Source organism: Bos mutus, chromosome 10 (assembly GCF_027580195.1).
Source record: "Bos mutus isolate GX-2022 chromosome 10, NWIPB_WYAK_1.1, whole genome shotgun sequence".
Classification (NCBI taxonomy): domain Eukaryota; kingdom Metazoa; phylum Chordata; class Mammalia; order Artiodactyla; family Bovidae; genus Bos; species Bos mutus.
Genome location: NC_091626.1, coordinates 78,460,234 through 78,474,057, shown reverse-complemented (window position 1 = coordinate 78,474,057; position 13,824 = coordinate 78,460,234). Strand labels below are relative to the sequence as shown.

At 41.2% G+C, this 13,824-nt stretch overlaps 1 protein-coding gene across 3 annotated transcripts in view; it reads left to right on the top strand.

The window, feature by feature from the left end:
* Positions 1–13,824, top strand: part of FMN1 (formin 1) — a 467,756-nt gene that overhangs the window by 295,036 nt on the left and 158,896 nt on the right. For all 3 annotated transcript variants that reach the window (XM_070378266.1, XM_070378268.1, XM_070378267.1), the window contains 4 exons: positions 6,071–6,200; positions 7,648–7,794; positions 8,888–8,947; positions 13,205–13,325. In XM_070378266.1, coding sequence (XP_070234367.1) covers positions 6,071–6,200; positions 7,648–7,794; positions 8,888–8,947; positions 13,205–13,325 — 458 coding nt within the window. The remainder of the gene's footprint in view (positions 1–6,070; positions 6,201–7,647; positions 7,795–8,887; positions 8,948–13,204; positions 13,326–13,824) is intronic.

Below are 13,824 nucleotides of genomic sequence, written 5' to 3'. Positions count from 1 at the left end.
ATCTTCTAAGCTCAGAGTTGGAAAACTTTACCTGTAAAGGACCTGGCAGTAAGCACTTTAGGCTTGGTGGGCCATGACAGTCTGTTGGAACTATTCAAGTCGACTGTTACAGTCCAGAAGCAGCCATAGATGATGGACGTGCCTGTGTGCCAATAACATTTTATTTATGGATGCTGAAATTTGAATTTCATATCATTTTTACACCTTATAAAATATTATCCTCTGTTGCCTTTTCCCCCAACCATTTAAAAATGTGAAAACCATTCTTAGCCGATAGACCATACAAAAACAAGTGATGGGCTGAATTTGGCCTGGAGTCTATAATTCACCAATCCCTGCTCTAAGCTACAGGAATGGCCAACCTGCTGAAATGAACAGTGGGCCCCTGCTCCTGGAAGGGGTCCCCTTTTCCTTCTGTGTTAATGCCTTTTTGGTATCATTTTACAAGATTAATTGCCAAGACAAAAAGTAATGGTAGCAGGTAATTAACAAAATGACTTCTTGTTCTTGCTTTCTCTACTGAGGATCTGGATAGAAGAGCATTTTTATTATCTTAATTTATTAAAAAATGTTTATTGGTATATTGTCACCCAGAGTGAAGTAAGTGTGAAAGAGAAAAGCAAATGTATCAGTGCACACATGTGGAATCTAGGAAAATGGTACTGATGAACCTATTTCCAAGGCAGAAATAGAGATGCAGATGAAGGGCATTTTTAAAGTTTGTAAGTGGTCATTTTAATGGCTTCCTTAACATGCTAAGCTCTTACTGACAGCAAAGAAGATGGCCATATTGTCCTGGTGATGTGTTTGGACTCACTTGCTAGAGGGTGAGGCCCAGAGAGGTAGGGCCTCCAGCCCTAAGTGAATTCCACCTTTGCTCCCAACCTCCTGCACAGCACAGCATTTGTTTGATTTATGCCAGAGTCTGATTTTTTGGCCACTTACTTGCCATTAGCGCCAAGTGAGTTGACTATAAGCATGTTTTACATACTGGAAAATATGAATCATTTATAGTTTCAACATTGCAGTTTCCTGAGATTCCTGTGGTGCCCGGTCCCATAAATTCGAGTCTGGAGAGGCTGGCTTCATCACTCACCTCATCAACTTTCTTGAGCCATGGGGCCAGATGTAGAAAGCCATTTCCCACAGAGATGTCATCTGCTTGGGACTAGGCTCTCTGAGAACCACTCTCTCCAGCGATGGTCCTCAACTCTGTTCACACTCTGCTTGGGGTGGTAGTGAGGCATTGGGAGCTTCTATTGCATTTGATTAGGCCTGGTGTGAGCTTTTTCTGGCCTGAAGTGAGGATACTGTATATAGCCTATTGGGATGCTCTACTTACGGGCTTCCCTGATAGCTCAGTTGGTAAAGAATCCACCTGCAATGCAGGAGACCCCAGTTCAATTCCTGGGTCAGGAAGACCCCCTGGAGAATGGGTAGGCTACCCACTCCAGTATTCTTGGGCTTCCCTGTGGCTCAGCTGGTAAAGAATCTGCCTGCAATGCAGGAGACCTGGGTTCGATCCCTGGGTTGGGAAGATCCCCTGGAGAAGGGAAAGGCTACCCACTCCAGTATTCTGCCCTAGAGAATTCCATGGAGTGTATAGTACATGGGATCACAAAGAGTTGGACATGACTGAGCAACTTTCACTTTTCACTTATGCCCATAGCTGCCTTGCCCTCCCGCCCCAACCAAATGAAGACACGTTGACTTTTTGAAATAAGGCTCTGTTAGCATTTTCCTCTGTGGAGGAACATAGGTTACAACATGCACAGACAGAAATGTTAACATTCAGGGTTCCGACGGATCATTAACCAAATATTAGTTCCTTGAAAACAGTGGCCTGTTGTGTCATTTCTGCTATGAGCTGAGTTACTGCTGTACATGTGTGACCCATTCTCTGTGAGGTGCAGAATATCTCTCCTGTATACAGACTGTAGTTACAGTCCACCCTGGCAAGACCATCCGGCCTTAAGGACAGAAGGGGAAGGTCCCTAGTCTGTGGCTCTTTGGGGATATTTAGTCCTTCCTATCTCTGGCCCTAGCATAGACTAGTCCTAAAGGAAATCAGTCCATAAATATTCATGAGTACCATGAGCTAATAATGCCCAAGACCCCCTCTTTGGGGATGGGTAAAAGAGTGCTTATCCCTTCCCTTATGGATAGAATATAAAACCCAGTTGAGGAGAGGGGATAAGATGTTAGACATTTCATAGCCTTTGAGGTAACCTTCCCTGGTGGCTCAGATGGTAAAGAATCCTCCTGCAATGCAGGCGACCTGAGTTTGATCCCTGAGTTGGGAAGATACCCTGGAGGAGAGCATGGCAACTAACTCCAGTATTCTCGCCTGGCGAATCCCCATGGACAGAGGAGCCTGGTGGGCTACAATCCATGGGGTCACAAAGAGTCGGACACGACTGAGTGACTAAGCACAGTACAGCACATGCCTCTGGTACTTTCTCAGGTAGATGGGAAATGGTGCTTTCCTCAAGTCTTTATTTTTCCCATATTTGCTACTCTAGTTTTTCTCATCTTCACCTTCTGCTAGGTGACCAGGCCCCAAACCCACAAATCATCCTGGACTTTTCTCAGTATCTCAGGGGATGGGTCAGCTTCTCTGGGTCTGGCCCCCTCAATTGCTTTCTAACCATTTGCCCCTGTACATCCACACTGGTGGCCCTCTCACCTACCCCATTAGAATATTCCAGGTATTCCCAGCCTCAGATCCGCTCCAGTCCAGATAACCTCCAGTCAATCATCCAAGCCTTGCCAGGACAATTTTATAAAACAAAAAGCTGGAAGTGTCACTCTTCTGTTTCAAATCATTCATTCATTCAGAAAAAGCTTGAAATCTTTGTTTTAGAATATGAAGCTCCATTTTAGCTTCTTCTCCCCTTTGCCCATGAATATCAGGCACCCTGTCTAGGCTGTCACTGGCAGTTTCTCACACATGACCTGCGCAAGCACCAGAGGGCTCCCAGAGATCTGGGCTGACATGGTCCTTCCAGGGCTCTGACTTCGATGCCCGGCATGTGACATCCATAGCTCCTGTTTTAGGTCCCATCACCAAGATCACTCATCAAACTCCATGGTAATTGAGGATTTATTTCTCAGGTGATCAAGAAGCAATTATGTATAAGTTAAATTAGGTTCTCAGGTCTTAGCATGGTGCCTGACACACTGTAAGTGCTTCATACACATCGAAAAACAGTAAAATTCTTGGTGACTGATGCTATTAGTATTTTTGGTGACACATTTCCTAGAGTCCAATCTGAAAGTAATGTGAAATTTCTGAATTTCATTCCTGACTCAACTCTGGATATGTGTTTTGGCCCCTTCTCCATACACAGAACATGGGGTCTTTAAGATTCCCTGAAAGCCTTCCTAGTGCCAACCCTAATTCCAGTAAAGCTTTGAGCCCTGGGAACCTTGTAGTTCTATTTCATTTTTTTCTGGGTAACACAAATTAGTTGAGGCTATGGGCTCATCTCCTTCTGTGGATCCTAACGTCCTTTCTGGAGACTAGTTATAAATGATTGTTTATCCAGCATTTCCTTCTTCTCTTCTAAGTCCTTGCTGGTGAGCTAGGGTGTTGATCTGTATATTCTTGCCATCAGTTCTTCACTCACTGTGTCCACTTAAATAAGGAAGTGTACCTTCTCTGGGATATAGGTCCTGCTTTGGGAGTAGTGTTTCATGGTTGCGTTTGGAAAGGGAGAAATGGAGGGTGCTACCCTTGAGATATCTCTCGGCAGCATTTGAATATGTCAGACTTCCCAAGATTCACTCACAGGACCAGATGCCTCCCGGCCCATAAGCTTTTTACGGCTCGCATTTGTGAAAACTGGTGATACCCCTGATTTCAGTCATAAATGAATCAGTGGTTTGAAACTAATTTTAGCAAAGAAGCAATTTACATATAGTGTGTAATTTTTTCATCTTGTTCTGATTCAGAATTCCTTTGGGTTTTCATTTTTATATCCCATCACATGGTTTTCATAATAATCAAAAGTTACAAAACCTTAAAACAAAGGTATGTTTTCTTTTATGAGCATTCTTTGCTTCATCTCAGTGCGATTAAAAAGAAAAAGGATTATGACCTGGTTGTAGGATGAATAAGAAAAACAGTTGATTATTAGAATTATTATTAAAACCCAAGTGTCCCTAAAAGAGGCACAGAGTATTAACTAAGAAACGTTGGGGGGTTATGGAAAAAATGGGGCTCCAGCTTTGCTCCTGTGTAAAAGTATTCTTGGTAAGAGGTTACAAAATGTCAGGGTATTGATGTTACGATTTGACTAAGACTTTCAGAACTATCAGTTAATCATCATTTCAACCCCAGAATGGATTTAATAGCTGTTAGTGGATTCTCTCCTCTTCTGGATTCATTTCCAACTCTTTCCATCCATTTTGGTTTATACCCCTTCCTCGGGTGGTTGGCTTCGAGAATATGTAACTCTTCCAACTTAATTTTGCAAGGGGCTCCATTGCCCAGCTGCTCAGACAGTGAGCTTCTGTGTGTGGGTCAGGACTCACCTTTAGCTTTTAAGACCTGTCTTGCTGTAATTTTTAAGAAACTTTAGATTGTTCTCGCTTAATGAGTGCCTGCCTTGTTCCAAGCATGGAACTATGAACTCTTGTCTGTGTAAGTAAGTTCATGTGGAAAAGTAAACACCTGTAGAATAGAATCATTATGACTATTATAATTGATTGAACAGAAAAATAATAGTAAGCTCATTTCAGAAATAGATTTCTTTTAGTCACTTGCCTCGTCTTCACTTAGCCTTTGTTAATACACCATTAGACAATACTGCACTATAAAGGGAGTTGATTGTGTTCTTTTCTTTTTTTTTTTCAGACTGTAAAGATTAATGCTTCCCATTTGGGTTTAGTCTTATTTGGGAAGCAGGAGATAGATTACTTGATGTGGTTCAGTATACTTGCATTAACTTTCTGTTCTTATACATCATACGTTTGTTTACCATTATAGAAACCCATTAATGTATTTTTAATTTTTAAAAATTGTATACAGTTTTTAAATATTACTTTCCATTTACAGCTATCGGAAAATATTGTCTATATTCTGTGTTGTAAAGTGTATCTTTGAGCCTGTCTTATACCCAGTCATTTGTACCTTCCACTCCCCTAGCCTTATATTGCTCCTCCCCCACTGGTAACCACTGGTTTGTTCTCTGTATCTGTGAATCTGCATCTTTTTGGTTATATTCATGATTTGGTTATATTTTTTAGATTCCACGTATAAGTGATATCATATAGTACTTGTCTGTCTTTGATTTATTTCACTTAGCATAGCATTATACCCTCCAAGTCCATCCATGTTGCTGCAGATGGTAAAATTTATTCTTTTTGTGGCCGAGTAGTATTCCATTGTAGAGAAGGAAATGGCAACCCACTCCAGTGTTCTTGCCTGGAGAATCCCAGGGACGGGGGAGCCTGGTGGGCTGCCGTCTATGGGGTCGCACAGAGTCGGACACGACTGAAGCGACTTAGCAGCAGCAGCAGCATTCCGTTGTGTGTACATCTTCTTTATCCGTGTATCTATTCACGAACACAGGTTGCTTCCATATCTTGGCAGTTATAAATAATGCTACTCTGAACACTGGGGTGCATATATTTTTTCAAAGTAGTGTTTTCAGTTTTTTTGGATGTATACTCAGGAGTGGAATTTCTAGGTCAAAAGGTAATTCTGTATTTAGGTTTTTGAGAAACCGCCATACTGTTTTCCACAGTGGCTGCAACAATTTGCATTCCTACCAACAGTGTACGAGAATTCTCCTTTCTCCACATCCTTGTTGACATTTGTTAGTGTTCTTTTTGATGATAGCCATTCTGATGGGTGGGAGGTGTTATACGGAAACCCATTTTGAAAAGTGGTTTTGTTGTCCACAGTAGAGCACATCCCTTGAGTTTGCTTATTTGATACCTTTTATGATGGTTCGATTGACATTGTCAAATAAGAAATGCTTTCATGGTGAATCTTTTTCTGCTGTCTTTTTATTTCCTGTGTGACTGTATATGAAGTCAGCTGATTCATTCTTAATTTTTACAGATTTTTACATGAGTTAGCCCAGATCCCTAATTTTGCTGAACGTGCCCAGTGCATAATCTTCAGATCTGTCTTTTCTGAGGGTATCACCGCCTTGCACCGAAAGGTAGAGATCATCACACGAGCTTCTAAGGTATGTTTGCTGCCTAATTCAAGGATAACTTTGCCTTTCTTGGGGGTGGAGGAGGGAGTGGAGAGTGGGAAAGATCAACTTGAGTCCCTTTGTAGAAAACTTTTTGCCTTAAGATTGTGTATTTCCCTGTGACGATTATCCCATAAGTTTGTGTGCATGTATGTGAATGAGTAAGAAAGGAGATGCAGATTGATAGAGGATAAAGAGGGAGAAAAAAATAACACTTTTACAGATTTCTCACCTATTCCAAATACCTCCCAATATACATACTGGCCACTTAAAACCAACCTTAATAGTATAGTGTGTTTTCTACTCTGTCTAAGATTGCAAGAGATTTGCCTTAAACCAATGCACTGGATCATCTGAAATGTGTTTACATAGTGAAATATTGTAAGAAGATTCCAGAGACTTGATAAATGAAATAAATAATTATGGCAATGAGTGATGGGCCAATAAATTTTTGCTGGCTTCATCCCACTGGTGTTCTTTATAAATTCTTCAACTTGGCATTTTCTCCCAGTGACCTACATCCTTAACCACATGATGATCCTCCATAAATACTGTAGAGTTTAGTTGCTTATTTGAAGGCATTTTTTTTTCCCCTTCTAAGACATAAAAGATTTCAATAAAGAAAGCATAAATATCACCAAGGTGTATAATATGCACCTTCTAATAATGCCCTAAAAAGCAGGAACAGAGGTCAACTTGGAGCTGCAGTTGGTTTTCTGTCTTTACCCTGAAATAAAGGAAAATAAAGTCAACTGAAATTATAGAGAAGGGAGAAAAGTATCAATTTGAAAATTTGCACTTGGAGCCAAAGAATGAGAGAGAAAGAGGTGAAACAAATGAGAGAGGAAGCTGAAGAAACCCCAAGAAGCTTGAAATTGTAATAGTTAACAGACAAATCAGCAAGCGCTTAATAAACAGAGCCTGTGACCTCGAAATACATTATTGTAGTTCACCTCTGAGGGTTATTTCCAGGGATAAGGAAGAATAGGCATGCTGTTGTATCTACCCAACATTTAACTATGCTGTTTATATACAGACAGTGTCCAAAACCAGATTCTCAAATGATCTTAAAACCTTTTGTATTTAGAAGCCATCAAATACAAAACCTAACTGTAACAACTCTCTTGTTTAAATTTCTGAATCCCTTAAAATAAGTATTTAAAAAATAAAATTGGCTCAAATAGAAATGTAATATTTAATATTCAGTGTTAAAACATGTACAGTTTGTAATTCATTGAAAGGATAAAACATGATGGCTGTTAACATTTTTTTTTAAGACACTTAGCTTAATGAAGTGTATTTTCTGTTTCACCAATTGTAAATCCTATTGGTAACAGGCCAGCAAACAGACTATCAGGTGCTTGGTGAACATTTGTTGTTAAATGAACATAGGTGCTTTTGGAGTTCAGCCTCATAATAATTATTATTTTTTTCCCAGGGTTTGCTGCACATGAAGAGTGTAAAAGATATTTTAGCTCTCATTCTGGCTTTTGGAAATTATATGAATGGAGGAAATAGGACTCGGGGACAAGCAGATGGATATAGCTTAGAAATTCTGCCCAAACTCAAGGACGTCAAAAGTCGGGTATTTATTTTTCATATGAGTTTCTGTGATCTGCCATCATTTTCCTTCTACCCTTTCAATTTTTTTGTTTTAAGTATCCCTAGTTGTTCCATTCATCTCTATCTTCCTCCTAGCAGTACATTTTTTTCTTTGCTTTCTTTTGGATACAGGTTTTTCGTGTTTGATCTTCTTTTGACGAAAAATTCCCAACATTCATTTGCTTGAAAGCACACAGTTAGATGTTGAACTACCATGAGAGGATAAAACAGATAGTGTACAGTATTAGCCATAGCACAAGACTTGAATCTGTTTGAATTTGGTGTTAGCTACTTGTAATTTACTCACCCCTGAGTAGGGAGCGATGCCGAATCACCAAGGGAGCTGAGCGTTTGAATTATCCTTTGGTCCACAACAATTGGACTGGGGGGTCCACTGTCAACCCCTCTGAGCCTGATTATCATTTGGCTCCACACCCCTGCAGAGCTCTCTTTAGAAACAAGCAGCCCATAGCTAGGCGTCCCTGTCAGGGGGCAGGGAGGGGGAATGGAGGGAGGGGAAACACAGAGGCAAATTAGAGTTAGACCCACGTGAACAAGACACAAAGGCTGCCTTGTGGGAGGGCTCGCTCTCCCCTGGAGTCCCAGGGTCATAAAGTGGCAGGGTGTTCCTTTTAAGCCATCTTGATTGTTTTTCATGCCATTAAGAACACACATTTTTTGAGAGGTGGGAAGGGAGGGATGGTTTTTCTGTTCTGCTCCCTGGTTCTCTTTAGCACTCCCCTTCCTCCTCCTTTCTTGGCTTTATGCCTGAAAATATTGAGATAGTCTTTTGGTTGGTTGGTTGCATGTCTTAGCCATTACCTCAGAGGTCTTATGGATTGATTATCTGTTTGGGTTTTCTCCCCCTCAAAGGAAAAGTGTAGTGTCATTTCTTTCTATAGATGCCATTAAAAATGAATGGGACAAGGAGGAGAATTTCACCAGTATCAAACAGATTCAAAACTAGGTATCAGAAAAGTATAAGAGTTACAAAATGAGATTTCAGTTCTTTGACTGTATACTATGGCAGAGTCTCATGTGAAGGATATTCATTTAAGCTTCTCTTTTAAACCTAGGATAATGGGATTAATCTGGTGGACTACGTGGTGAAATATTACCTGCGTTACTATGATCAGGTAAGAAATGGCATTATGTGGAAAACTGCACCTAATGGAGTTTCAACTCCTTCACATCGTTGGCATTCAGAAATTGGATGATGGCTGGATGGATGAATTTCAAGTCCAACATAGAATTTGAGAGCTCTCCAGCCTCCTTGGTTTACAGATGGGAACACTGAAGCCAAGAGAATTTAGTTGACTCTTGTGAAGGGAAGCATTATTCAGTACAAATCTACTGCCTCCTAATCTACTATGTAACACAGCTTCAGAGAGATCCCTAGTCATCTCAGCGCCTTCTGACCAGGTTGTGAGGGTTCCTGTGAAACCTATATCCATTCAGTAATTGGTTATATTTGAAACTAGATTCTGGGCTGCAGACCAAAATTTAGGAACTTAATATGCAGTAATACCCAATACTTTATCAGCAGTGTTCATTGGTGAACAAGTTAAAGATGTGGAATTTAAATCCATCTTCCCTGCTTAAATTACACTGGCCATTAGAAATAAAAATTTCTGTGAGAATCCACCTGAGCACCATTTTCTATGTTTTATTCCTTCTCATTAAATCGAGAACAAGGAGTCCTAGCTTTGAGAAGAAAGAGGTACTATTGTAAGTTGTTGAGAAACCTAGCAGTCAGTAAATGGAAAAAGTCTTGGGAAAATGTTGTCAGGAGTCCCACTTAACTATCCACAAAGGCAGAGTTTTTCCTAGGTAGCGAGGGAAGAAAAGTCAAGATTCCAGGGCGTCCTTTTCAAAAGGCCTTCAATTTCATGCAGAGGACAAGCTAAGTGCTGATGAAGCCTTTCATCATCTGTCCTCCCCTCCTGGTGGGTTTATCTGACTGACTGTAATGTAGGTGCTTGATACATACTTACTGAGTTGAATGTACTGTAAATATCCACAAGCATGTAGTCAGTAGCATCTGTGAAGAATTAGATGAATGGAGGTGACAGATGTTTTCTGGTAGAGCAGTACAGGTGTGTTGAGCTTGAGGCAATGTTTGTGCACCCACAGTTCTGACAATAGGTACCAAAGTGGCAGAAGAACTCTCCTGAAGAATCTTGGGGTGACAGTTCAAAGTTGACATGAGCAGATTTATGCATAGTCTCTATCTCAGCCATGCTTCCTACACAGATGCACTGTGTAGGAAGGATAACATTTGCCTATGGAATTTGGCTCCTGATGAAGAGAGCTGAACCCAGTGGAATCAGCTTCACAGAGGAAAATGTTAAAATCCAATAAGATTAGTTTCAGAAATCCTAAAGGAAATCAACCCTAAATACTCATTGGAAGGACTGATGCTGAAGCTGAAGCTCCAATATTTTGGCCACCTGATGTGAAGCGCCAACTCATTGGAAAAGACTCTGATGCTGGGAAATATGAGGGCAGGAGAAGGGGGTGACAAAGGATGAGGTGGCTGAATGGCATCACCAACTCAACGGGCATGAGTTTGAGCAAACTCCAGGAGATAGTGAAGGACAGGGAAGCCTGGTGTGCTACAGTCCATGGGGTCACAAAGAGTCAGACACTACTTGGCAACTGAACAATAGGATGGTCCAGTTTAGGAAAAATAAGAAGTCAACAACTGTGTGGTGCTCTCCCAGTTTTTCACTGAGCAGAATGAATATCACTCAAGAGTGTAGGATTATGTGATTTATAAAATGATCCCTTCCCTCTTAGGAGCCTAAGTGATGATGTTTGTGGTTAGTGGTGAAGAGCAATTAGCAGAAGAAAGGTGACTCTTGCTTCAAGCTTCCTTCTACTCATGGATGATTTTTGGTTCAAGTTGAGGTCTATGTGAAGTTTAAAGAAACCCTTCTAGGGCCATGTCTTTTGAACTCTTAATTGAGCAATTTTCATAAGAGCTGCTGCTGCTGCTGCTAAGTCAGTTCAGTCATGTCCAACTCTGTGCGATCCCATAGACGGCAGCCCACCAGGCTCCCCCGTCCCTGGGATTCTCCAGGCAAGAACACTGGAGTGGGTTGCCATTGCCTTCTCCAATGCATGAAAGTGAAAAGTGAAAATGAAGTCACTCAGTCGTGTCCGACTCTTCGTGACCCCATGGACTGCAGCCCACCAGGCTCCTCCGTCCATGGGATTTTCCAGGCAAGAGTACTGGAGTGGCGTGCCATTGCGTCCTCTGCGTAAGAGCTACTACTAAGCTGATTTGCTCAGCAGCATTTTCTCTTTTTCTACCTTAAAAAAAAAGAAGAAGAAACTGAGACTGAATCTGATAAAAAGTTTTGAAGACTAGAAAGAGACATGCATGAGTTCTTCCAATGTTGATTACCGTGGAATTTTGTGGCAAGCATCTTAGATGTTGTTCCATCTTGGCACTCATACTAGGGCACTGCTTCCATTGTTTTTTAGAGCAGTAACATAAGGAAAGTAAAAAATAGTACACTGATCATGTAAAATATTGCTCTGATCAAATGAGGAAAACCACTTTCTTCTAGCATTACAAATGGGGCCAGATGTCTTAAAGGAAGAGGGAAGGACCCAGGGAATTCTTGAAATCACAAGAAAAGAGGGTAAGAAGGTAGATGACCCCTGTCCAAGATGCATACTTCCCAGAACAGTGTTCTGTAAGCTGTCTGTAATAGTGCCACAGTTTATTGGTAGACCTGATGGTGAGTACTCAACTGAGAACAAGACATAATTCCTGCCTCCAAAGTGTTCATAGTCTACTGGGGAAGACACCAAGCTAACAAGGCAATTTTTAAATTAATGTTGATAAGTGCTGTGATACGGGAAGTAGCGGGGGCTCTTGGAAACATCCAGGTGCTGGAGTTCTGGGGAGAGCTTTAAGGAAATGCTGTTTTGAGACTTGAAGAAGTATGAACCAGGACGTTTGAGGAGGGCCTGGGGAAGGATTTGGAAAGAGACAGTTTTGTAGACAAAAGTCTACAAGCAAGAGATTGTGGCCTGTTCTTTTATTTTTTGAAAGTGAGGGAGTTAGAGATAGGAGAAGGGAGAAATCAGGCTGGAGATGGAGACAGAGGCCAGATCATAAAGTGCCTTGTAAAGCAGTTGTAGAGTTCGGAATTAGTCCTAATGGCAGTAGGGAAGATGGAATGTGAAGGAGAGCTGGCAGAGTACTCTGTGTGGAGAGAAGCATAAGCGAAGACGGCCTGAGATATGTAGGACACAAAGCTTACGTTGAACAACTCGGGAGAAAGCAGGCTGGACTGGAACAGATAGTTGAGGCTCTGCTTCTCCCTGTGTGCCTACAGGTTGTGCACCTCTGGATGTCTCTCTGCTGAGATCCTCTCTTAGCTGTAGTTGTGACGTTTGTCAGCACTCTACACAGCCACGCCTTTGTAAATACCTACTAAGATAGCTCTTGCCTGGTGGCTCAGATGGTAAAGAATCTGCCTGCAATGCAGGAGACCCAGGTTCAATGCCTGGGTCGGGAAGATACTCTGGAGAAGAAAATGGCAACCTACTCCAGTATCCTTGCCTGGAGAATTTCATGGACAGAGGAGCCTGACAGGCCACAGTCCGTGGGGTTGCAAAGAGTTGGACACGACTGAACAACTAACTTTATACTTCCAAGGCAAGCAACATTAGGAGAATCTTTACAAATGTGTGAAGAATTTGATCACACATGTGCACACAAACACATGCACGAGCTTTAAACTGCAGAGGAAGGTAGGTAAGAGCATAAATGAGTGCAGTTGTTCTCCCACTTCAGTGCTGCCTAGTCCAGTAGCTTCTAATTCACACCCACGGGCATACCCCAAAGATGAGTTATCTAATTGCTACCATGTGAAGCTCAACAGGGACTTTCAGTTTAAGCACTTTCATGTGTTCTTCCTATACCTTTTTTCCATGGAAATAGAGGGTCTAAGATCAGGACCTATCTGACTATTTTCTCTTTGATTCGAGAGTCAAATTAGAACCCAGCCCAGGGACTTGCCTGGCAGTGCAGTGTTTAGGACTCCCAGGTTCCACTGCAGGGTGCACGAGTTTGATCCCTGGTTCAGGAATTATGAGCCAACATGCTGTGAGGCACGGCCAAAAAAATATATTAATTAAAAAAATTAAAACCTCAGCCCATGCCATAGCCGTAGCCTTGGCCTCAGTGCCAGTAAGACCAAAATGATAGTACAAAAGACATAAAAGCACTTCAAAGTAACCAGTCCAAAGTTAGGAATAGCAGGGGATCTTTGCTATGATTCTTATCCGACTATCCAAAAAAAAGATGTTTTGGAATTTCAACTGAATGTGACAATTGAGAAGTATAATGTACTTTTGTTTACCATCTATTCTAGGAAGCAGGAACAGAAAAGAGCGTTTTCCCCTTGCCTGAACCACAGGATTTCTTCTTGGCTTCTCAAGTCAAATTTGAAGACCTTATAAAAGATTTGAGAAAACTGAAGAGGCAACTAGAAGGTAATGGGAACTGTTCTGTTATTATGATCATAGATATTTTTTAAATGGTTGAAGAGGATGATATCTCTCTGGCTCGTGGAATGGAATTGGTGAGAGTTCTGTTACCACAGTCTTCGGGACACTCGCATCTCTGTGTACCATTTGGAGTCACTTTATTTACACATCTTTCTCTTTTGTTAATCAGTGGGTACTACATATGTATCTTGTTACCTATGTTTTCCAACATGTAATAGATATAATTTTAATAATAATAATTACAGCAACTCTTTTTTTTTTTTTAATTCTTACTGTGATCTTATATGATTCTTCTAACTAGGGTAAGAAGGTAAAGGTAACCCAAATAAGCAGGAACTACACTAACTCCATTTTATAGATGAGAAAAATGAGGCTTAGAAAAGTTATATTCACACAGCCAGAGGCAGATTAAATCTAATTAGAAAATCTCATGCCTTGTGTTTTCTAAGCTAGTTTACTATGCTGCCTTATCTCTCCTTCTCTC